The sequence below is a fragment of the Leptopilina heterotoma genome, unplaced genomic scaffold (assembly GCF_015476425.1).
Source record: "Leptopilina heterotoma isolate Lh14 unplaced genomic scaffold, ASM1547642v1 Lhet_209, whole genome shotgun sequence".
Classification (NCBI taxonomy): domain Eukaryota; kingdom Metazoa; phylum Arthropoda; class Insecta; order Hymenoptera; family Figitidae; genus Leptopilina; species Leptopilina heterotoma.
In genome coordinates, this window is record NW_025110924.1 from 650,060 (window position 1) to 675,503 (window position 25,444).

The 25,444-nt window shown below is 20.4% G+C and overlaps 1 protein-coding gene across 12 annotated transcripts in view; it reads right to left on the minus strand.

Annotated features, from left to right (window-relative positions):
• Positions 1–219: 219 nt before the first annotated feature.
• LOC122501406 (caveolin-3-like) overlaps positions 220–25,444 on the minus strand; it is a 278,146-nt gene continuing 252,921 nt past the window's right edge. For 10 of the 12 annotated variants that reach the window (XM_043610839.1, XM_043610835.1, XM_043610838.1 and 7 more), the window contains 4 exons: positions 18,829–18,878; positions 3,411–3,496; positions 1,200–1,379; positions 220–420 (listed from right to left, as the gene is read on the minus strand). In XM_043610839.1, coding sequence (XP_043466774.1) covers positions 223–420; positions 1,200–1,379; positions 3,411–3,496; positions 18,829–18,859 — 495 coding nt within the window. In that variant the 5' untranslated portion in view covers positions 18,860–18,878 and the 3' untranslated portion in view covers positions 220–222. Of the gene's footprint in view, positions 421–1,199; positions 1,380–3,410; positions 3,653–6,886; positions 7,504–18,828; positions 18,879–25,444 lie in introns of those variants that run through there. The other 2 variants (XM_043610846.1, XM_043610834.1) reach the window with 2 other exon arrangements.

The window sequence follows — 25,444 nt, forward strand, 5'->3', positions numbered from 1 at the left end:
TTTACAAAAAAAATAAATTATATTTTTTTAATTTATAAACACATTTTATAAGCATAGTAAATAATAATTAGAATACAATTAATTATTGTATAGAAATAAATTAATATAATGATAAAAATTTTTACTTACACATGTAAATAAATAAATAAATAAATAAATAATAATACAAAATACAAAAAAAAACTGATGAAAATTCAGAAAAAGAGATTTGTATAAAAAAAATTAAATTAAAATCATGTCATCCTTGCGATCTGGTCCATCGGGAAGTCTTTGATTGAAAATTCTTATATTATAACATAAATATCCAATTGACTCGAAAATTGGACGCAACACTGCCTGAATTATTATTGTAATGAAGACTCTTATCGGTGCAAATAGTATTCGGAAAATTCTTACAAAAGGAACGCAGCACCAAACTTGCTGTAAATTTGAAAAAAATGCAATTAAGTGAAAATTTATTGAAAATACATCACACAGAAGAAAAATATTTTATTTTAAATTTTAATAGTATTTTTTATTTAAATGTAATTTAAGTATTTTTTCTAAAACAAATGATAACTAATTAATAATTAATAACTAACAATTAATAATTAACAACTATTACTTTATATTCACTGACTAACAATTAATAATTAATAATAAATAATTTATAATTACTAACTAGAATTTTTTAATAAATAATAATTAACTAATAAATAATGAGCATAGTTAACCTTTAGTAATTAATAATAATAAATGTTGCTGTTAGTCGTAGTCGTTAAGGCGCATGAATAGTAAATTTAGTGTCAGGGGTTCGATTCTTCCCAACGGAATTATTATTGTAAATAATAATAACAAAAATAGTTAAAATAAAAATAGTCGTAATTAAATATTCAGTAAAATTAAACAATTAATTAATTATTAAAAAAAATAGTGTTAAAAATAGTAATATTAAAAATTGTAGTAATACAAATGAAAATAATTATAATAAGTAGGTACCAGTAATAATTAAAACAGAACTTATATTATTTGTTATTACAATAAATATTGTGATGAGGAAATAATAATTATTTGAAAGAGGATGATTTTCCAAATACATTTGAAATAATATATTATCAAATGAAATAGTGTCAATAAGGAGAATTAGTCGACTGATATTATATTGATTTTATGAAAATTGTGTGTTGAACTAGCAGGGAAATTTATAGGCAATGACTTACCGTGAATGTTAGACACGCAAAGGTGATACCGAGGCAAAGGGCAATCAAGGGAGCGATCAGTACTGACAAAAGAATGTACCAAAAACCTCGTGATAATCGAAAACAGTGACCACTTAATCTCCAAGCGCATTCTGGACTTCGAATTCCTTCGGGCTCTCCGATTATGTCGTCCCACGTTACCTAAAGCAAATTCCTTCATAGATAATATAATTATCCCTTCGACGGAGGTCAATGACCTCGAGCTTCAATTATTTTCGAAGTAATAATTAATTAATATTTAATTATAATTAATATAAATAAATATTACGTTCAAAGCTGAAAGGCATAAATGTAAATTTGAATTACTAAAAGTGTTCACTAATTCGAATTAGTAACTGAATTTTTGCTTTTGAATTAGTAAAATATTCTAATAAATTAGTAGAAATTACTATTTATTAGTAAAATTTACTAATTTTACTAAACTGAATTTTGATTTTGAATTAGCAAACTTTAGTAATAAATTAGTAGAAATTACTACTTATTATAGTAATTTAGTAATAACAACTTTTTGCTGTTTGAATTAGTAAATGTTACTAATTAGTAACTTAAATCAGTAAATTAAATTAGTAAATTGAATTAGTAAATTTTAGTAATAATTTTTTAGAAATGACTATTTAATAATAACATTTACTAATTCAAAATGCAAAAAGAAATTATTACTAAATTACTAATAAATAGTAATTTTTACTAATTTATTACTAACTAGTAAAATTAGTAAATTTTACCAATAAATAGTAATTTCCACTAATTTATCAGTAAATTTTAATAATGAATAGTCATTTTTTCTAATTTATTAGTCAATTTTACTAGAAAGTAGTCAAAATATAGAATATATTAATAGAAAATGTTACTAATTTATTAGTGATTTTTACTAAATAATAGTAATTTCTACTAATTTATTACTAAACTTTATTAATTAAAAATCAAAAAGTCAGTCACTAATTCAAATTACTTAATACTTTTACTAATTCAAACTCAGAGAGTAAACTATTTGTAATAAATGTAACTAAATAGTAATTAATAAATTAATGAAGTAATTAATATATAACTAATTAACATAATTTTCTAATTAATATAAATAGTAATAAAAATTATTAAAAAGTAATAATGGAAGCAAAATATTTTCATTTTATTGCGAAGTAAAAATATTTTTTATTTTTTGAAATTAAAAAAATTAAATCATTAAATGAAAAAAAAAAAATTGAGAATTAATTTAAAAAAAATGAAATGAAATGAAGAAGAAAATATTGAATTTAGACAAAAATTTTTTTCCAACAATTTTGTTTTTCGCTATTTTCATTTTATTGCCAAGTAAATATTTTTTTATTTTTATATTATTTACAGATATAATCTTTGTTGAGTAATTTTTATAGTAAAGTTTTATTTTTTATTGTTACAATATACTATATACAGCTGGGTGTATTTCTTTCGTTCCGTGACATTTTAAGAAAATGAAACAAAAATGGATCAATATATATCTATTATTTTTCTCGATGGGAAAAAGAGTTGCAGTGAACGATAAGGTAAAAAAAAATTACTGAACTTTTACTTCCTGGTAGTAATTTAAGGGTTGTTCTGTATATGTATTGTCTGTTTTTCCAAACAAAAAAAAAACTGTTATTTGATTGTCAAGAAGATAATTTTTTTTTCGTTAAACAAGCAAAATATAAAATCACTAGAATGAAGTTTAAAAATAAGTTCAAGGAAAAGTGTTTTTTTTTCAAAAATTTCCACTGGTAATGAAAAAATTTTGATTTTATCAACAATTATGTATTTGCTTCTAATGGAATTATTTTTAACTTTCTAAAAATATTTTTTTATTTCTCTATATAACTAAACTATTTTTTTCCTCTCCTTTCCTTTAATCGTGTTAAATATACCCTAACCAGAACTTTTTTTTCAGTGAAGAAAATAATAAATAAAATTATAAGTAAAAAATTAATAAATAAAAATAAATGAAGAAAAATAAATAAAAAAATAAGTAAAAAATAAATAAATAATCCAATAAATAAAAATAATTCATTTACAATTTTCCCAAATAAAAATATTTTTATTGGAAAATATATTTTTACCATTGGAATGCATTAGAGGGTGTTATTAAAAGAAATTGTTAATAAAAATAATAATTAAAAATGAATTATTTTCTGCAATTGTAAATTTTTGAATAAATACCTGAATGTGTCGATTTAAATTATTTGGATCCCTATCCTCCAAATCTGCTACACTTCCATCTATCGATGATTCTGCCTTCTCCATGGCTGAAAGTCGAAAATTCTCACATATTGTATCACATCGAAAAATTCCTCGTATTTTTGATAACATTTAAATTTCCTTCCTACGATCATGAAAAATAATTCCTTTAACTGATGTATAAATGTTAAAATTATTAACAAAATTTAATTTTTTTATTTATAAATTATTATTCACAGTATTAATTATTATTATTTTATTAATGTTATTGTTATTATTATTAGTTTATTTTTATTAGTATTATAATTATTTTTATTATTATTAATATTATTACTAGGCATTATTATGTTTTTATAATTAATTATTTAACATTTTTTGGAAAAATTTGAGAATTTTTCCTTAAATTTATCAAACACGTGATTTTTTATTTTTCGAAAGGAAAATAGAAAAAAAATGGAGACGAAAAAAATTCATGCACCGAAGAGTTTAATAGTTAACTGACGATTAACAAGAAACTTTAGATTTTACATGCTTAACACATTGATTTTCTTCTTTTCATTAATATTTTAATAGCCGATAAATTTAGCTCAAAGTCAACTGCATACCGTTTCATAACTATTTCTGGAAAAAATATCCTCCCTAATTTAAATTATATTGTAACTATTTTTATTTTTGAATAATTAGTGACCAAATTTTTTTTCTTTCAAATTTTTGCATATTTTTAGGTACTTATTTTTCGTTCGACAATTTAATTAAATAATTAATACATTCTCAATGCCGAAAGGCATGAAATTGAAAAATAATTATAAATAACTTAAATACAATAAATAATGAATGAAATAAATTAATAAATAGAATGAATAATAATTGAGAAAATCAATTATAAACAGTTTAATATTTTCAAATTTTTGAATAATTAATAGTTTATTATTAATTTAATTTATTAGCATTAAGAATTATTTATTCAATTAAATTATTTATTGAAAAGTAATTTTTATAATTAATTGAGTAATTAATTCTTCAATTATCAGTAATTTCATTCGGTTACAATTTGAAACAATTTTATCTTACAATAATGAAAAATGTTAATTATTTTTGTTATTTAATATTAAATTAAATTATTTTTTTTAGTTAAAAAATTATTAAATTATTTTTTTTAGTTAAAAAATTATTAAATTATTTTTTTAGTTAAAAAATTATTAATTTATAGAAAAGAAATTTAGCATAGGCTTCACAATATAATCAAATTTAGAAGACAATATATAGCTTCAATTGATGACAGTTTCTGTAACGATTTTAGTTTGAAAACTATAAATCAGTCATTGGTAACTTTAATCAATAGATAGTAAATTCATAACTCCAATCAATAATATCTTCAATTATTAATTACTTTTCAGCAAAATGTACATATAGCTTCAATTCGATGATTGATTTTGTAAATATTGTCAGAAACGAAAAATTTTAATTATAACTTTCAGTTATTATGGTAATTAAAATGTTACTCAATAATTACGTAGGTAATTAACATAATTTTATTTATTCATTTAATTATACGATTAATAATAGAAAATTAATTAATTAATTATGAAAGTTCATAATTGCTAATTATTAATTTAATATTTTATTATTTACGTTAGTTTTTATATTATTAAATTATTATTAATTATTAATTTACTAACTAATTAGTTCAGTATTAATTTATTATTATTTTTGACAGTCTTAGAAAAAATTTCTAATTAAAACTAAAATGAAAAATTATTAAAAAAACATTTTTTTCTAATTATTCGTGTATTTTATTATTTTTCTATTTTTAGTTTCATTTTTATAAATTTTTTATTTTCCTTTTTTTTGATAATCATTATCACTCATGCAGTACATAGTTAATGCGTCTAAACATTCCTTTTTGTTACACATGCCTCCTGTTGCTTTTTATACTAACGAAAAATTAATCAATTGCTTTTCGTGACTGTAATTGAGAGACTGTAAAATACTTTTCGAAGCAAACGACACATTTCAAACATTTCTTTCTTTTTGATTATTAACTTCACTTTTTTCGTCAAATAACTTTTTTGTTTTTTTCTTTTTTTCTATTTTATTTATTTTTTCTATTTTATAAAAATTTTCAATTTTAATTTGTTTTGCTTGTAAATTATTTATAATAAAAATACAACAAATGAATAAATAAGTAAATAAATATTTAGTACTAAATAATATGAACAATAACAATAATATTAACAACAACAACAACAACCAAAAATCAAAAAATTTCATTAAATTCCTGAAAAGAATTTTATTATTTATAAAAATAATTTAATTCTTGCGACGAATTTCAATATTTATAAAATATTGAAAAAAAGAATTAATTCAAATTTTAGGAAATAAATTAATTTTATGTAAATATTTGAAAATAATTCAATTCTTTCGAGAAATTCAATCAAAGTTGTTTCGAAAATAATTGAATTTCTGTAAAGAATTTTATTATATTTTGAAGATAATTGAATTCTTTCAATTTTTTGACGAATATATTTAAAAATTGCATTGAAAGTAATTTAATTTTTATATAGAATTTTTTAAAAATATTTTGAGAGAATAATTTAATTATTTTTAGAGAATTTTAAATTTTTGTTGAAATTGAATTTTATGGAAATTTTTGAAAATAATTAAATTCTTTAGTGTAATTTTATTTAAATTGAATTACAAATAATTTAATTCCTGCAAAGAATTTTAGTATTTATAAAAATAGTAGAATTGTTTCGAAGAATTTATTAAAATTTTAGGAAATAATTGAATTCTTGCGAAGAAGAAATTTACTATATTTATAAAAATAATTGAATTTTTTCGAAGGATTTATTAAGATTTTAGAAAATAATTGAATTCTTTCGTGAAATTTTATTAAAATTTTGTTAAAAATAATTGAATTTTTGCAAAAAAAAATTTACTATTTTTAAAAATAATTGAATTCTTGCGAAGAATTATATTACAATTTTTGAAAATATAAACAATAATAATTAATTGTGTACTTAATAAGTGAATTTTTAAATTTTGATTTTGGAATTATTTAAAAATTTATATTTGAAAATAAAATATTTTGTAATTTGCATAATAATAATAATAAATAGAACGTCACGTTCAGCGCGCGTATCATTTGCTAGTAATAATAATAATAATATTATTAATAAAAATAAAATAATAATAATACGTATATTAATAAAAATAAGTAATAAAGAAATAAATAAAAATCTATAAAATCCTTAGTAATAATATTATTATTAATAATAATAATAATAATAATAATAATAATAATAATAATAATAATAATTATTATTATTATTATTATTATTATTATAATACAAAAAGTAAAATTGGGTAAATAATAAAAAAAGTGTAAAATTAGAAAATTACCATAAAAATAGTTTGAAAAAATAATAGATTTTTTTTTAAATATAAACAATACTCACCCAACTGGGCATGAACAGAGTTTCGTGAAGACTTAATTTTTATTTACTTATTCTACCTCCTGGTACTTAAAAAATTTGTTTAGTTTTCACAAAATATTTACTATTATTATTATTATTCTTTTTTTCATAAACTTTTCATTGATAAATGTGTAGAAAAAAATTTTTATTCACAAAAAAATTGTAGGTAAACAAATTTTTTTTTCTGTCAATACTTTTTAGGATTATATGAAAGAGCGACTTTGCCGGTTACTGGAAGGAAAATATGGGTAAGTTGAATTTTAGAGTACTATATGTGTAAAAGGGGATGTAAGTTTGTTCTATAGGGAAAGGACTACACAATGTGGTCATCGGTCACGGCGCTTGCGCCTTTGTGGTCAAACTTATAATCCAACCCTTCTAATTTATTCGAGTACTTAGTAAATAAAAAATTGATTGGTCATTTGTTCAAGCTTCTCAAATATGCATTGCTTCTCAGTGGTTATTGAAATTAATGGGAATTTTCTGATCTTCTATTGTTTTCTTCATTTCTTCATTGTTTTGTGGAAAATTTTTTAAAAACTCGAGTTTTGATTTTTTTTTACATTTTTTTAATTATTGGTTCTTTTTCTTCTTTCTTTTTTTATTCTGAAGGTTTTCTTTTTGCTTTGGCTTTTTTTTTCTTTTTTTCGCCTTTTTTTTCTTGTTTTTCTTTCTTCGCTTTTCTTTTTTTTCGATTTTCTTTCTTTTTCACTTTTTTCTCAACACTTTCTTCTTTTTCTTCTCTTTCTTCTTTATTTTCTCTCGTTTCTTTTGCTTCTCTTCCTTCCTACGCTTTTCTTTCTTCTTTCTTTCTCTTTATTCTTTCGCTTTTCTTTCTTTTTTCTTTCGCTTTTTTCTCCACACTTTCTCTTTTTTTCTCTTTCTTCTTTATTTTTTCACGCTTCTTTTGCTTCTCTTCCTTTCTTCGCTTTTTTTCTTCTTTCTTTCGCTTTTCTTTTCACATTTTCTCCTCTTCCTTCACTCGTTTTTTTACTTTTTCGCATTTTTTCTTCCCTATCTTCTTTTTTTCTCTCGCTTTTGTTTCTTTTTCGCTTCTTTTCTTCTCTTTCTTCTTTCTTTTTCGCTTCTTTTCTTCTCTCGATTTTTTTTCTTTTCTTTCTTTTCTTTTTTCTTTCTCTTCTCTCGAATCAACACTACAAAAAATTATTTGATTTAAATAAACTACTACTTGTCTCAAATTAATATTTGAGTGACTAAATATTTTTTTGTATCAAATAATTTTTATATCAGTCAATTTTAAATAGTATTTTGTTCAAGTAATATTTATTATCTGAATAAAATAGAATTATCGATTCAAATATAATTTCTTTGATTTAAATAAAAATTATTTGCTTCAAGTAAATATTTCTCTAAAAATAGACAACATATATTTTAAATTATTATGAAACTTTGAAATATTGTTTGAATAAAATACATTGAAATTATTAAAAAGAATTTTTTTTTCTCTCTTTTTTAAATATATCGAAGAAGTGAAAAGAATTCCCGTTATACAATTAGTCAATAATAAAGATATATACACATATTTCATTTTCTTTTTCATGTATACATTATTTTAATGCAGTTTTGGTGACCCAGAATAAATTTCGCTAAACAGTCACTTTGAAGATTTAATGTACCGGGAATTAATGAAAATTATGTGTTACTTGTTTCCCCTTCATTATTTCGTAATAACCAAGTTTTTCTTTAACATTAATTATAGATTAAGAGTAACCTCATTTTTTTTTCTTAATCTCAGATTGTTTATCAAGGTTAATATAATTTTTTACACTCTTTTCTAATTTATTTTGTTTTAAAACTGTATTAATCTTATTTTATATTAAATATTTCCTGAAAATTATTATTATAATTTTATTATTATTATAATTTTATTATTATTATAATTTTATTATTATTATTATAATTTTATTATTATTATTATTATTATAATTAAGTTTGGGGCAAAATTTGTTTTTATATGGTTTATTTTTTGAATATTTTAAATTTATTTTAGAAAATATATTTTAGAAATTTGTATTTTAGACATTGTAACGAATTAAAAAAAAATTGAATTCTTTCGTGAAATTTTATTGATAATAATTGAATTTTTGCAAAGATTTTACTAATTAAAAAAATAATTTAATTGTTTCGAAGGATTCATTAAAATTTTAGAAAATAATTGAACTCTATTGAAATTTTTTATAACGAATTAAAAAAAAATTGAATTCTTTCGTGAAATTTTATTGATAATAATTGAATTTTTGCAAAGATTTTAATATTTAAAAAATAATTGAATTGTTTAGAACGATTTATTAATATTTTTAAAAATAATTGAATTTTTTCGAAAAATATTATTAAAATTTAAAAAAAATTGAATTCATTCACGAAATATTATTAAAATTGTTTCAAAGGATTGATTAAAATTTTAGAAAATAATTGTATTCGTTTGTGAAATTTTATTAGAATTTTGTTTAAAAATAATTGAATTTTTGTAAAGAATTTTTATTATTTTAAAAATAATTGAATTCTGGCGAAGAATTTTATTATTTATGAAAATAATTGAATTCTTCTAAGAATTCTATTAAAATTCTTGAAATTAATAAACAAGAATAATTATTAATTAGTAAATTAGTTAATAATTGGATTTTTTTTAAAGTTTAAATCGGAAATTATTCGAAAATTCAAGAATAAAAAATTTTGTAATTTGCATAGTAATAATAAATTGAGTTTTATAGTATATTTTATTAAAATATTAATCAAATTTATTTTAATTTATTTATTAATTATTTAATATTTATTAATTATTAATTTATTATTGAAATCAATTCCAAATCCTTAATTTAATTTGCAATTTAAGTATTTTTCGATTAGAGGCAAAATTTAAAGGTTTTTTTTGGAACTGAAATTTTTTTATAGTTTTAATTAAATACTTAAATATAAAAATTAATTTAAAAATGAAAATTTTTGTAAATAAAAGTTCTTTTTTCTGTGGATAAAGTAGCGTTTGATCGTGTTCATTAAACGTTGGTTAGATGGGGACAGCATTCACTTTTTTTAAAGGCTCCTTGAAGCTAGCGACCCGCCAGCCGCCAGACAGCAGACGTTTCCATAGGCGTAGACACTAAATTATTTATTTATTTAGTAAATATACACGGGCTTATAAAAAATGCCCTTTAGTACAAACAGTACTTAAAATTAAATGCAGAAATCTGAAAAAAAGTCTAGAAAGTATTTGATAAAAATCATATACATTAATTTTTATTTATTTCTTTTTATTGAATAAATTTCTTTCATTTTGGAGTTAAACATAAATATTCCACGAATATAATTCTACATGAAATAAAAAGTTTATTAATAATTGAATTTAAAAAAATTAATTAACCGAAGGAACTGCGGCAATTCGATTGTCCGATAAGGCGACTGGGGCCGGAGACTGATAGCATCTCCAAAATTAATTCCCTTTGTTTTGGAGTTGCATATAAATAACCCTCGAATATAATTTTAAGTGGTCCTAAAGTTTTGAACGTTCAAATGAATAAAATTTTTTTCTATTTGAATATTTAAAAAAATTTTTATTATAAAAAAGAAAAAGAATTAAAATTCAACATTTTCCTATATGAAGAATTCATCTTTTTGATAAACGAAATAATTTATTTCATAAAATATACAAATAAAAAATAAAAAAAAAATTTCGTCATTAATTTAAACGTTCAAAACTTTAGGAACTAATTTTAAATAAAAATGAATTTTCTTTAGAAATAAAAAACAAATAAAAATGAATTTTCTTTAGAAATAAAAAAACGAATAAAAAATGTTTTTTTTAAACATTTATATTTAAGCATACACTAGTAATAAACGTATTTTTAAAGTTTGAAATCAAACTATTTTAAATTAAATTTAAAATAAATAAAATTACCTATAATAATACAGATTATTTATTGCAGGTGAATTTTGATCAAGTTCAATACATTTTTAAAAAATGGTTTAAGTTTTATGATTATACAATTTCACGTTTTATCACAAAAATTACTGCTATCCTTCAAAAATATAAACGAGACAGGTACTACATAATATTTTTATGACGATTGTGTTTATGTAAAATAATATTTCAATTTAAATGATTTAACAAAAATTATCAGTTCCATTTGACGAGGAATTATAACACAAATTTCGCAAAAAAATTTATTGTATAATATATATATATATACATATAAAATTATACAATCTTTATTACAAAAAAGCATATAAAATTTTATGTGTTCCATTTACAATAAATAATAAAATGTTAAAGTAACAATTTTTAAATAACACTACAATAAATCTTATCTTTATTTTAGAAGATTGACCGAGTTTTTTCTGCTCTTAATAAAAATACGCAATAGTTTCGCGATATCTTTCTCGAAAAAGGGAAAAGAAATTAAAAAATTTAATTTTGAGAAATAAAATTTCTTTTATTTGAGTTTTTTCTGTTTCTGATGTAATTAAGGTTTTTTTCTAAAATTGTACACTTGACCCAGTTACAATGCAGCTTCAAGAGATAATAATTATTATTTGAGAATTGAAGACAATCGTTTTCAAATTATCGGATTTAATTGCGTAGAAAATAACTATTTTATAATAATTTGTTTTTATTGACTATAATTATTGATATAGCTTCAAAAAGGTGATATTTTCATTTTTTCATAACTTAAATTTTCGACCATTTTAATTTATATTTTTTAGGCAATTTAAATTTTTGAACTTTTGAATTATTGACCATTTTTATTTTTGATAATTTAGAAGTACGAAAAATTTAGATTTCCAAAGATTTTAATTTGAAACCTTTTCAAAATTCAATAAATTATTTCTAAAAATCCATGATATAATGTTTTTAATATCAAATTATTATTATTATTTGAAATTTTAAACGAAATTCATTTATAACAAAAATTTGTATTAGAAAATTCTACGAGAATTTAATTATTTAAATATGAAAATAAATAATTTATTCAATAATATTGAATGTTTCTTAAAATTTAATTTTTATGAAGAATTTTATTAACAACTTTTGAAAATAATTAATTTCTTTTAAGGAATTTAATTAAAAATTTTGCTGAAATTTATTATATTAAAGAATTTTATAACAATTTTTTTGAAAATAATTGAAAACTTTTTGAAGAATTTTATTAAAATTTTTTAAAATAATTGAATTTTTGAGAAGAATTTAAGTAATAATTTATGACAATAATTGAATTCGAAAATAATTGAAATTTTTCAAAGAATTTTATTAAAATTTCTAAAAATAAATAATTGAAATTTTGCAAAGAATTTTATTAAAGTTTCTGAAAATAATTGAATTTCTGCTAAGAATTTTTCTATTTTTGAAAATAATTGAATTGAACAAAGAATTTTTCTATTTTTGAAAAATAATTGAATTCTTTGGAAGAATTTTATTAAAATTTCTAAAAATAATTAAATTTCTGCTAAGAATTTTATTACCTTCGAAAATAATTGAAATTTTGCAAAGAATTTTATTAAAATTTCGGAAAATAATTGAATTCTTGACGAAAATTTTTAAAGAATTTTGAAAATAATTTAATTTCTGCAAAGTATTTTATTATTTTTCCAAAGAATTGAATTCTTGTGATGAATTTTGATATTTATCAAAAAAAATTGAATTTCGGAAAAAAATTTTATTAGAAAATTCCTTAAAATAATTGATTTTATGGGAAGAATTTTGTTGTTTATCAAGATAATTGAATTCTTTTGCAGAATTACTGAAAAATTTTTAAAAACAATTTATTTTCAGCGACGAATTAATATTAATTTATGAAAATAATTGAATTATTGCAACGAATTTTATAATTTTATTGAATAATTGAATGTTTCTTTAAAATTGAATTCTTTCGTCAAGTTTTAATAAAATTTTTAAGAATAATTGCATTTTTCGAAGAATTTATTTTAAATTGTATTAAAAATATTTGAAATTCTGCGATGAAAATAATTGAATTCTTAAATGAAATTTTATTATTTATGAAAATAATTAAATGTTTAGAATAGAATTGTAACAAATATGTTTTTCAATAATTAAACTATTTGATAAATTTTATGAAAATACGAAAATAGTAAATATTGAAAGTCAATGAATTGCAAAAAACTTTTGAAAATAATTGAAATTTTGCAAAGAATTTTATTTAAATTTTTGAAAATAATTGAATTTTTAAGATGAGTTTTATTATTTATAAAGATAATTAAAATTTTGACGAACGAATTATTTTGCAATCATTTGTAACTTTGTTCATAAATTCTTAAATAATTGAAATAAATTTTATTATTTATGAGAATATTTGAATCCCAGTTAAAAAATTGTATTATATTAATGAAATATAAAAAAATATAAATATAAAAATTAAAAAAAAAAAAAAATTTGTAAATAATTGAATTCTTTTGGAAAATTTTATTAAAATAGTTGATATTAAAAGACATTGAATTAAGGGAAATTTTGTCAAAACTAATTGAATTTCAGAGAATAATTTTATTATTTAAATATAATTGGAATTTTGACGAGAATGTTATTAGTCAAAAGTGACTATTTCAGATTTAGAGAGTAATTTAATTATTTTAATATTATTGTATTATTTTATTTATTGTTGCTATTATTTATTACAGATCGAAAAAATTTTGGTCCATCTAAGAACCAAGAACAGAAAAATTTCTCATTTATATTAAATTTATGTTAATTTTAGCCTCTATGTTCTTTTTTTTTCACCTCAACTTAATTTTTAATGCAATAACTAAACTGACAATGAGGACATTATATTATATTGAATAATGAAAGAGAGGTGAGTGAGCAAATCTCGTGTGTAAAATTGTAAATTAAAGTCGATTTAGAAACTGTAAAAGTAAACTCGGTTATAAGCAATATAGATGATTAGTGTCCCTTCATACCAATCTCTTGAGTAACAAATTCTGGGTTATTATATTCTGCATGCCTGCACAGTGGTCACATTGTTAGCGCAGTGATGCCAATGTTATTGTTATTGTTAATGTTGCAGCTAACACGTGTCGCTGATCGAAAGGTCCAACAGTCCAACAATGATGCAATGTATGACTGCACCTAAACCTTCATTCACTTTGCATTACACAAACTCTATAGCTCTTTTATATATATATACATTTCATGCACAATTACATGACATAACTCGAAACATTGCACTCACGTGCAAATAAGAAACGTGCGATCTTGTAAATTCATTTTAAAAACTATATATATATACGTCTGACCTTTTCAACAATAGTATATTTACTCCTCCTAATTAGTTTTGTTTCGAATAGTTTGTGTTTTATTATTCACAATATAATTTCGTAATTTATTTCATTTTTTTTTTTTTTTTGAAATTGTTATGTAATGGGAAAATATTTTTTCATTGTTCTAAAATTGATTAGAGTGATAAGTAATTGTTGTGATTTGTTGCGGTGTGTGTGACTATTTTTTATTTTTTTATGATTGAATTTCTATAGAAATGTATAGGAGTAAATGTAAGGAACTGAACTGTGAGAAGAGAGGCGGGGCGTAAGTGAAGGAGTGGGGGCAATGAGAGCGAGAGAGACCTCGCGGTATTTCTCTCTCGCACTCATTGCCCCCACTCCTTCACTTATGCTCCGCCTCTTCTTCTTCTTCATACCTAAAGAACTAGTTAAATATTCAAAATGAATTCGGTCTTTTTTTAGTTTTATTTCCTTATGACATAATTTCTTAAATATTTAATATAAATTTATTTTTTAACTTAATTTTTAAATTATATTTTTAATAATTGTTATTATTAACTACTTATTTATCTAATTAATTAATAAAAATGCTTAGAAAATAAATTAATAAGAAATTAATGTTAATATTCGTTTATTGATTGGTAAACAGTATTTTTATTTAAATCGACTAATCAAAAGGTACGTTATCAAAAGGTACTTTTCTATATTATACGAAATGCATATTTATTTTATTGCGTTCTGCTAAATAATAATAATTTTATATTTAATATGTTTTGACGTGTATACATGTTTGTTATATATACGGTATTTGATGAAGTAGTGACGCGTGAGTTTCAGATTACTTTAAAAAAAACTTAATTTAATGTGATGCTTCAGGGTAATTAATCAGTATACAATAATGATGTTATCATTCGATTATACATTTTATTTCACGATCATAAATGCTTTTAATGTAAAGGAAATACTGTCATTTGAGCGCAACAATATTTGAACTCACGATAAAGGGTAAGAGTTAAATTGCATAATTTTAACCGAGTGCTTCACACAATAGATTTATGATGCAACAATTTTATTGATACGAAAGTCACTCTATAAGTTTGTACAAGAAAATTCCAAGTCAAATCTTGCCTTAAATATTTAGTTTATTTTTTCTTAAAAATGAGATTAGGGGAATTATTTGAATGCTTGTGTGTAATTTTAGATCAAGTTTAGGAAATTATTATTTATAAGTATTTTTAGTTTTTACTATTGTTATGATTAGTATTACGACTATTATTATAATTCGTATCATTATTCGATAACATGAATAAATAACGATGAAGATAATAATTGAATTCCTAAATAAAATTTTATTATTTATGAAAATAATTGGATATTTTCGTAGAATTGTATATCAAAATTTTTTTTCAATAATTTAACAGCATGTTAAAAATTAATTCTACAGAATTGTTAGTTAAAAGTATAGAAAATTCATCAAAGATTAAAATCTTTGAAAATTTGAATTTTTCAAAACCTTTTAAAAATTAAAGTATTTCAAAAAATTCACGTTATAATGCTTTCAAAATTTAATTATTGTTTAAAATTTCAACTAAAATTAATTTTGAAATCAATTTTTAATAGAAAATTCTACGAGAATTCAAAGTAAATACAACATTAAATAATTTATTGAATAATTGAATATTGAATTCTCACGAAAAATTGTATCAACAAATTTTTAAATAATTGAATTTTTTAACGAATTTTAATAAAAAAAAAAAGAATAATTTTCTTTTTCGAGGAATTCGATTAAAATTTTATTAAAAATAATTAAAATTCTGCTATGAATTTTATTATTTATAAAAATAATTGAATGCCTAAATAGAATTTTCTTATTAATGATAATAATTGTTATTATTTATGAAAATAATTAAATCTTTGCGTAGAATTTTATCAAAATCTTTTTCTTAAATAATTGAATTCTTTTGGAAAATTTTATTAAAATATTACAAATTGAAAATCATTGAACTGAAGAAAGTTTTTGAAAATAATAGAAATTTCGATAAGAATTTAATAAAATTATTTCGAAAATAATTGAATTTCAAAAGAAGAATTTTATTATTTATAAATATAATTAAAATTTTGTCGAGAATTTTATTAAAATTTTCGAAAATAATTGAATTTCAGGAAAGAATTTTATTATTTATAAAGATAATTGAAATTTTGACGAGAATTTAAAAAAATTTTTAAACATAATTAAATTTTTGCGCAAAATTGTATTACTTTTGAAAATTATTATAATTTATTATAATTAGCAATTATAATAATAATATAGCTTATTAACATTGGTACATAATTCTCGATATAATAATGCTAAATATATTTTCCTGAAAAAAAACGAAAATTGAAAAATGCATTTTAAAGCAAGCGATGAATGTTTGTTTTTGAAAGTATTAATTAGAATGCGTCTGATCGAGACAATTTATTGATATTTGTGCATTGCTGTATAGCGGTTTGTTTACATTCAGGTGCAGACAAAAGGCATTAACAATGAATCACAGGTCATAACAAGTTCGCTATAATGGAAATTTTCTCCTAAAATTTATTCCGAAATCATCAGTTACAATATTTCTGTCTTCAACTATTTAAACTCGTGTTAATTTATCATTGGCTCGTGCAAATTTAATACTTTGTGTAAATATTTATACTATAGTAATTACTTTCAACTCTGTAAAATAATTATCATTATCCAGATACTTTAATTGATAACTATTTTTTTTAAAATTATTACTAAAAATTCAACTATCGTTTATTTTCAAATAATAAATTTTATTAAAATTGAAAAAAAAATTTACTAATAAGACCGTTGCATCTTGTTTGAAATTTGAATTTCGAACAGATTGGAACATCTTGTAAAGAATTACAATTATTTTTCTTTAATTAAGTATTTGCTATTTAAAGCACATCTTTTATATTTTTTTCACCATGTTTTGTAATGTACTTTTTAATAATGCTTTTTTTAATTTGAATATATTAATCTTTGGATGCATTATTATCGAGAAGGGGTTCGTTCAGCTGTTGGTTAGTGACGCAAGACCCCCATGAAAGGGATCAACAAAAAAAAAAGAAAGAGAAGAGAAGAACCCTAGTCACATGTTTTTGAAGACAACTGATTAATACGATATTCACGTGCGTGAACATACATTCGTTAGGTTTGTGTATAGTTTTAAAACGGAAGCTGAATAAGACACCCACGGTACTAATTTTTTTTTTTTTTTATATATAATGATTTCTCCTTGGGTCTTTTGAATTTTTATTTTCATTTGTTAAATGAAAATATATTCATTATTCATAATATTTATATTCGAGAATATAAATGTCGCAAAATAAATCAAGATGTTCAACTTTTTTGTCCAATAAAAATGTTATTTAAAAAAAAAAAAAAAAAAAAAAAATAACGTATCACTTGTGAATTGATAATTCAAAAGTGATACTCTTTTCTTTTTCTTTTTTTTATTTATTCGTGAATAATTCTTAAAAAAATAATTATGTTTCTAATAATTGTTGATAATATCATTATTTTTTGAAAAATTGTTTATAAAACAATTATTTTCCGAATAATTGTTGATAAAAGAGTTTTTTTTCGAATAATTGTTGATAAAAGAGTTATTTTTCGAATAATTGTTGACAAAACAATTATTTTTCGAATAAATGTTGATAATGTAATTATTTTTTGAATAATTGTTAATAAAACAATTATTGATAAAACAATTATTTTTCGAATATTGTTGATATTGTAATTATTTTTTAAATAATTGTTGATAAAAGAGTTATTTTTCGAATAATTGTTGATAATGTAATTATTTTTCGAATAAATGTTGATAATGTAAATATTTTTCGAATAAATGTTGATGAAACAATTATTTTTCGAATAATTGTTGATAAAAGAGTTATTTTTCGAATAATTGTTGACAAAACAATTATTTTTCGAATAAATGTTGATAATGTAATTATTTTTTGAATAATTGTTAATAAAACAATTATTGATAAAACAATTATTTTTCGAATATTGTTGATATTGTAATTATTTTTTAAATATTTGTTGATAAAATAAATATTTTTCGAATAATTGTTGATACTGTTATTATTTTTTGTATAATTGTTGATAGAACAATTATTTTTCGAATAATTGTTGATAATATAATCACCTTTTGAATAATTGTTGATAAAACAATTATTTTTCGAATAAATGTTGATAATGTAATTATTTTTCGAATAACTGTTGATAATGTAATTTTTTTTTGAATAATTGTTGACATAATAATTATTTTTCGAATAATTTTTGATAATGTAATTATTTTTTTGAATAATTGTTGATGAAACAATTATTTTTCGATTAATTGTTGATAATATAATCACCTTTTGAATAATTGTTGATAAAACAATTATTATTTTTCGAATAATTGGTGATAAAACAATTATTTTTCGAATAAATGTTGACAATGTAATTATTTTTTGAATAATTGTTGATAATATAATTATTTTTTGAATCATTGTTGATAGAATAATTATTTTTTGTATATTATTATTTATTAATTGAATATTAATGTTGAATATTAATTAAATAATGAAGTGAAAAAAAACGAATAATTATTGCAACTGTGATGAAATTATAACAAAGTTTGTGTGAATGTAAAACTTACCGAACAGCAGAAAATAATCCTTTGTTCTCATAAACTGCGTTGAAATTCATCTGAAAAATAAAATTTCGAAATATTTAAAAATTAATCGTAATAAGTGTTAATTGAGTAAAATTTATAATGTTATGACGCATTAGCTCTAAAAATTTGTAAAATTAAAAAGACCTTGATTTTTATTGTCCATAAGATATTTTTTTAAAAACGAAAAAAACTATTAACACCTTTTAATTATAAATCTATTTATTCCCCATTCTAGAAACGATTTTCGACTGTCTTTAGTATTTTGTTATTGCTTAATCTGATAATAAATACTTCAATAATTAATCTTAAAAAAATTATCAATTTATAGTATTTTAAATATTTCCTTGCTTCAATATTCAGCTACTTCAATAATTCTTCCCTTTCAATTAATACAATTATTGTTTACTGATCCTATTTGCTTCGATGCAAAAAAATTTCCTTTCATTTGTTTTAAGATTCAGCTTTTTATTAGTTTTTCATTAACTTATATTTTTATTTAAATTTAAAAAAATCTATTAAAAAAAGATGATTAAATTTGTTTTCTTTATTTAACTATAATTTTTCTTTTATAATTATAATTCGAGTCACTTATTTAATTATAATTCGTTTTTTAACTACATGTTTCTTTTATTAAATTACAATTTATTCTTTATTTATTTAATTACAATTTATGCTTATAAATTATAATTCGAGTCATTTATTTAATTATAATTCGTTTTTTAACTACAATTTGTTTTTTTTTACTAAATTACAATTTATTCTTTATTTAGTTAATTACAATTTATGCTTTATTTACTTAATTACAATTTATGCTTTATTCACTTAATTACAATTTGTGCTTCATTTACTTAATTACAATTTATATTTTATTTATTTTAATTACAATTCATATCTTCTTATTATTATCGCATCAGTGTCAATTGAAGATGACATTAATCATCATTAATCGATAACAATTTTCAATAATAATAATTAATGATATAATAATTAAATAATGAAAAGTAATTTTAATGAAAGAAGAAAGATAATTAAATTTTTGTTTTCAAATTGGAGTATTTCCTGAAATTATTGAATTTTTTATTGTTATCGACAAAAAAAAGTATAGGTAATAAATTGAATTTCAAAGCCAATAGGATTTTCAACTGCGCTTTGTAATGTATATACTCTATATTATTATTATTATATATATGTGTGCGCGAGTCTATTAGTGCGAACTGGCATTCGTAAATGGTCTATTATGTCACAACTTCTAGTTGAAGTAGCAAGGTAGAGGTAGGCCATGAACCCAAGAGCACTCGGCACGTTGCACGCGTGCACGTGACCGGTTCTTTGATATTTAACATTTTAATTTTCAGTCTACATTGAAATTGTGTATTTTGAGGCAAATTTTTTTGTTTAATTACATTTGAGAAGGAAGTCAATATTTTCTGATCATTTCATTGTTGAGAAATATTAATTTTCGAATTTTTATGTTTAATTAATTTGTTAATTTTAATTTTATTTTGTAGATTTTAATCTAATTAATTTCAACAATTTTTAATTTTGTGTAATTATTTTAATTTTTAATTTAATTAAATTGGCAAATTTTAATCTAATTAATTTGAAAAATTTTTACTTGATTAAATTGCAAATTCTAAGTTTGATTTAATTTAAAATTTATTTTGATTTATTTAATTAATTTAATTAATTAGATTAATTAGATTATTTCTTTTAATTTATTTAATTAAATTAATTACTTACTTTTATTTCATTTTTAAATGTATCATAAATTTAATTTCATTTCAATTTCAAATTCTCGTTTGTGAGAGAATGTTCACCTTGATGTTCACTAGATTTTACATAAAATCATTTTTTTCAATCATTCTTTATTTTTTTTTCGAAAAACTTTTTCGACTGAAAAAAATTAAAGTTCAGCTTAAGAAAATATTTTTATTTTTAGTGAATTTTAATTTAATTCTAATTTGAAATTATTAATTATTAAATTATACAATAATTATAGACTCGTAAACCTAATTCTCGTTTTATTTTCTTTATCATTTTTTCCTCTGTCTCTCGTTTAAATGTAGAAACGTTTTGCAATAAATTTACTGCTGATCGTAATTCCGAACTATTGACAACATTTCACGTGTGCCACTTAAATTATTGTAGTTTTAATAGTCCGCCTACATTTATCATTTTAGGAATTAATGTTTTTTTTTTAATTATCCTGTTTGATTTTTCATGTTTTAGTTTTCTTTTAATCTCAAATTTGTTTTTCTCCGTTTCATTTAATTTAGCAAAATCCAATTGATGAAGGACATTTAAATGTTATTTAATATTCATTGAAGCTAACAATATTTTTTAAAGAAAAAAAAACAAAAGCATACACAGAAACTAACTTTAAACTGTTTTAATGCAACGATTCGATTTAAGAAAAATAAGATAGTAAAAATGTGTATAGATATAAATATATACAATCTTCGGTTTAAAGTTATTTAAAATTGAAGAGAAATGTTTCTTCCAATAATTTTGCAAAGGATGAAGGGAAAATAATATTTATATATATATAAATAAACCAGTGGATTGCAAAGGACTGGCTAGTAAACATATAATCACGCGTACAAGAGTCGATGGCCCCGTTTAAAAAAAAATCTCCAGTAAAGTGTAGAAGGGTGTGCAAAGTGCATGATACTCCAAGTTGTGTGCTACATTGCAAATCATTATGCAATGCGCACATTGACGTAATTCAGATTCAATCTTAAACACGTACCAATCCTGAGAAAATACAACTTAAATAATGTATGTTTATATTTATAACTATATATATATAAATAAATACATATATATTATACACAAGAGTTTATATATATTATTGAACGTGCGAAACAGTGAAAACTTAATAGTTAATACAATATATTTTTTTTTATGTATAAACATACAAGTACATGAATATAATATTAAATAATGTAATCAGTCATATCTCTTTGTGTATGTTAAATATTTTCAGAAATCCAGTTATGAAAATGAATTCGGAGCACGATCACCCTATAAATTAAATGATTAAAGTGTAGGAGTAATAAATAATGTTCTTGATTTTGCTTTATCTATTACAGTTCAATGTAGGAATCATACAATGTAGAATAATTCACTAATTGACTTAACTGTATTTATTTATTTGACAGATTATTATATTTTTTCAAATAAGTAGCAAACTTGTTTCACAAAGCATAAAAAATTTCATTGTAATAATAATTTATTGTTATATCAGAAAATTAAATTGGAATTTTTTTTAAATAAAATAATTACGTTTAGTGATGACCGAGTGATAAAAAGATTATTTTATATTATAAGAATATTGTTACTGTAACTTCTTAAAAATTATTTGCATCATTTCAATTCAATTTTTATTTTCTAGAATTTTTAACAGAAATTCTTCTTTAATTCAATTATTCTTAATACATTTTGAAAAAGTTCTTTGAGAATTTTCAAATCCATTTGTTTACAATTATTCAATTTAACGAAATTTCATCGATTATTCTGAAGTTCTTCAATTGCATATTAGAAAATAGGAACTTTAAATAATTTTAAAAAAAAATTCAATTAAACTTTTTCAAAAAAATTAATTCTACAGAATTGTTAGTTAATAGTATGAAAAAATCAAATTTTAAAAGATTTTAATTTGAAGCCTATTCAAAAATTCAATTATTTCTTAAAATTTCTAATATAATGCATTTAATGTTCAATTATTATCTGAAAATTTTAATTGAAATTCATTATTAAATCAATATTAGAAAATTCTACGAGATTTCAATTATTTAAATGCAAAAATAAATAATTTATTTAATAATTGAATAATTCTTAAAATTTAATTCTCATAAAGAATTTTATCTTTCAAATATTTAAATAATTTAAATCTTTTGATTCTTTGATCAGTTTTTTATTATTTAGGGAAAAAAATCCTAAAAAGAATTTTATTATTTATGAAAATAACTAATTCCGAACAGAAAATTTTATTATTTATAAAAATAATTGAATTCCAGTAAAAAATTGTATTATTTATGAAAATAATTGAATTTTGCGAAGACATTTATAAAAAAAATTAGCGCGCGGAACGTGATATTCCATTTATTATTGTTATGCAAATTACAAAATTTTTTATTTTCAAATATAAATTTTCAAAATAATTTCATAATTAAAATTTTTAAAATTCACTTATTAAGTACAAAATTAATTAGTACTGTTCGTATTTTCAAAAATTTTAATAAAATTTCACGAAAGAATTCAGTTATTTTCTAAAATTTTAATAAATCCTTCTAAACAATTTAATTACTTTTTTAAATAGTAAAATCTTTACAAAAATTCAATGATTTTCAAAACAATTTTAATTAAATTCCTAGGAAGAATTCAATTTTTAAAAAAAATTTAACACATTTCGAGAAAATTCAATTTTTTTCTGAAATTTTAATAAATCCTTCGAAAAAATTAAATTATTTTTATAAATAGTAGAGTTGTGCAAAAAGCTCGAGGCTCGAGGCTCGAGCGAGCTTTTTCGAGCTTTTCATTTTTCGGGCCGAGCCGAGCCGAGCCTAATCAGTTCGAGCTCGAGCCGAGTTCGAGCCGAGCCGAGCTGTGTAAAAAGCTCGAATAGTTTCGAGTACTCGAGTTAATTCGAGTACTCGAATTTCTCGAGCACTCGAGGGAATTCGAGTACTCGAATTTTTTCGAGCTCTGAGTAAATTCGAGTTCTAGAGAAAATTCATAGAATTTTCGCATTTATTATATTTAGCAAATAGAAATATTGATTCAGTAATTCAAAAAAATTCGAAATTTTTTACTTATTAATAGTTTTTTTAGTAAGTCAAAAGCTCGAATCCATTCGAGTACTCGAAAAATTCGAGTACTCGAATTCACTCGAGTGCTCGAATTTAATCGAGTACTCGAATTTACCCGAGTACTCGAATTTTTCGAGTACTCGAAGTCACTCGAGTACTCGAAAATTTCGAGTACTCGATACATCGAGCCGGCTCGGGCTCGGCTCGGCTCGGCCCGAAAAAATTTCGGCTCGGCTCGGCTCGACTTTTCGAGCTTTTTGCACATCTCTAATAAATAGTAAAATTCTTCGCAAGAATTCAATTAATTTTATAAACAGTAAAATTCTTTGCAGGAATTCAATTATTTTCAAAACAATTTGAATTGAATTCCTCGGATGAATTTTAATATTTTAAAATATTTTCATAAATTTCAATTATTTCCTAAAATTTTAATAAATTCTTCGAAACAATCCAACTATTTTAAAAAATACTTAAATTATTTTCAGGTATTAAATTATTTTTAATCAAAATTAAATAAAAATTACACGAAAGAATTGAATTATTTTCAAAAATTTCCATAAAATTCAATTTCAACAAAGAATTTAAAATTCTCTAAAAATAATTCAATTATTCTCAAAATATTTTAAAAAAATTCTATATAAAAATTAAATTACTTTCAATGCAATTTTTAAATATATTCGTCAAAAAAAATTGAAAGAATTCAATTATTTTCAAAAAATAATAAAATTCTTGTGATGAATTCAATTATTTTGAATATACTTAGTTTTAATAAAATTCTTTAAAGAAATTCAATTATTTTCGAAACAACTTTAATTGAATTTCTCGAAAAAATTTCATTATTTTGAAATATTTCTATAAAATTCATCATAAAAATTTTATTATTTCTTAAAATTTGAATAAATTCTTCGAAACATTTCAATTATTTTTATAAATAGTAAAATCTTTCGCAATAATTCAATAATTTTTATAAATAGTAAAATCCTTTGCAGTAATTCAATTCTTTTCAAAACAATATCAATAGAATTCCTCGAAAGAATTTAAATTTTCAAATATTAACATAAAATTCATTTATTTTCTAAAATTTTAATAAATTCTTTCGGAACAATTCAATTATTTTTATATAAATAGTAAAATTCTTCGCAAGAATTCAATTATTTTCAATTCAGTTTTAATAAAATTCTTCTTTATAAAATCCAATTGCTTTCAAAATTTTCAGTTGAAATTATTAAAGAAACACCATTTGTTTTAAAAAAATTCAAAAAAATTATTCAAAAGAATTTAATAAGGATTTTTAAAAATTTTAATAAAATTCTTCACGAGAATTCAGTTATTTTTCTAAATAATAAAATTCTTTGAAGGAATTTTATTATTATTAAATTTTTTGATAAAATTCTTTGCAACAATTCAATTATTTTCAAAACAATTTTAATTGAATTCCTCGGATGAATTTAAATATTTTAAAATATTTCCTTAAATTTCAATTATTTCCTAAAATTTTAATAAATTCTTTGAAACAATTCAACTATTTTTATAAATAGTAAAATTCTTCGCAAGATTTCAATTATTTTAATTCAGTTTTAATAAAATTCTTCTTCATAAAATTCAACTGCTTTCAAAATTATTCAATTATATTAATTCAATTTTAATAAAATTCTTCTTCATAAAATTCAATTACTTTCAAAATTTTCAATTGAATTTATTAAAAAAAATTCATTAGTTTAAAAAAAGTTCAAAGAAATTCTATAAAAGAATTTAATTAAGATTTCAAAAAAATTTTTTTAAATTAA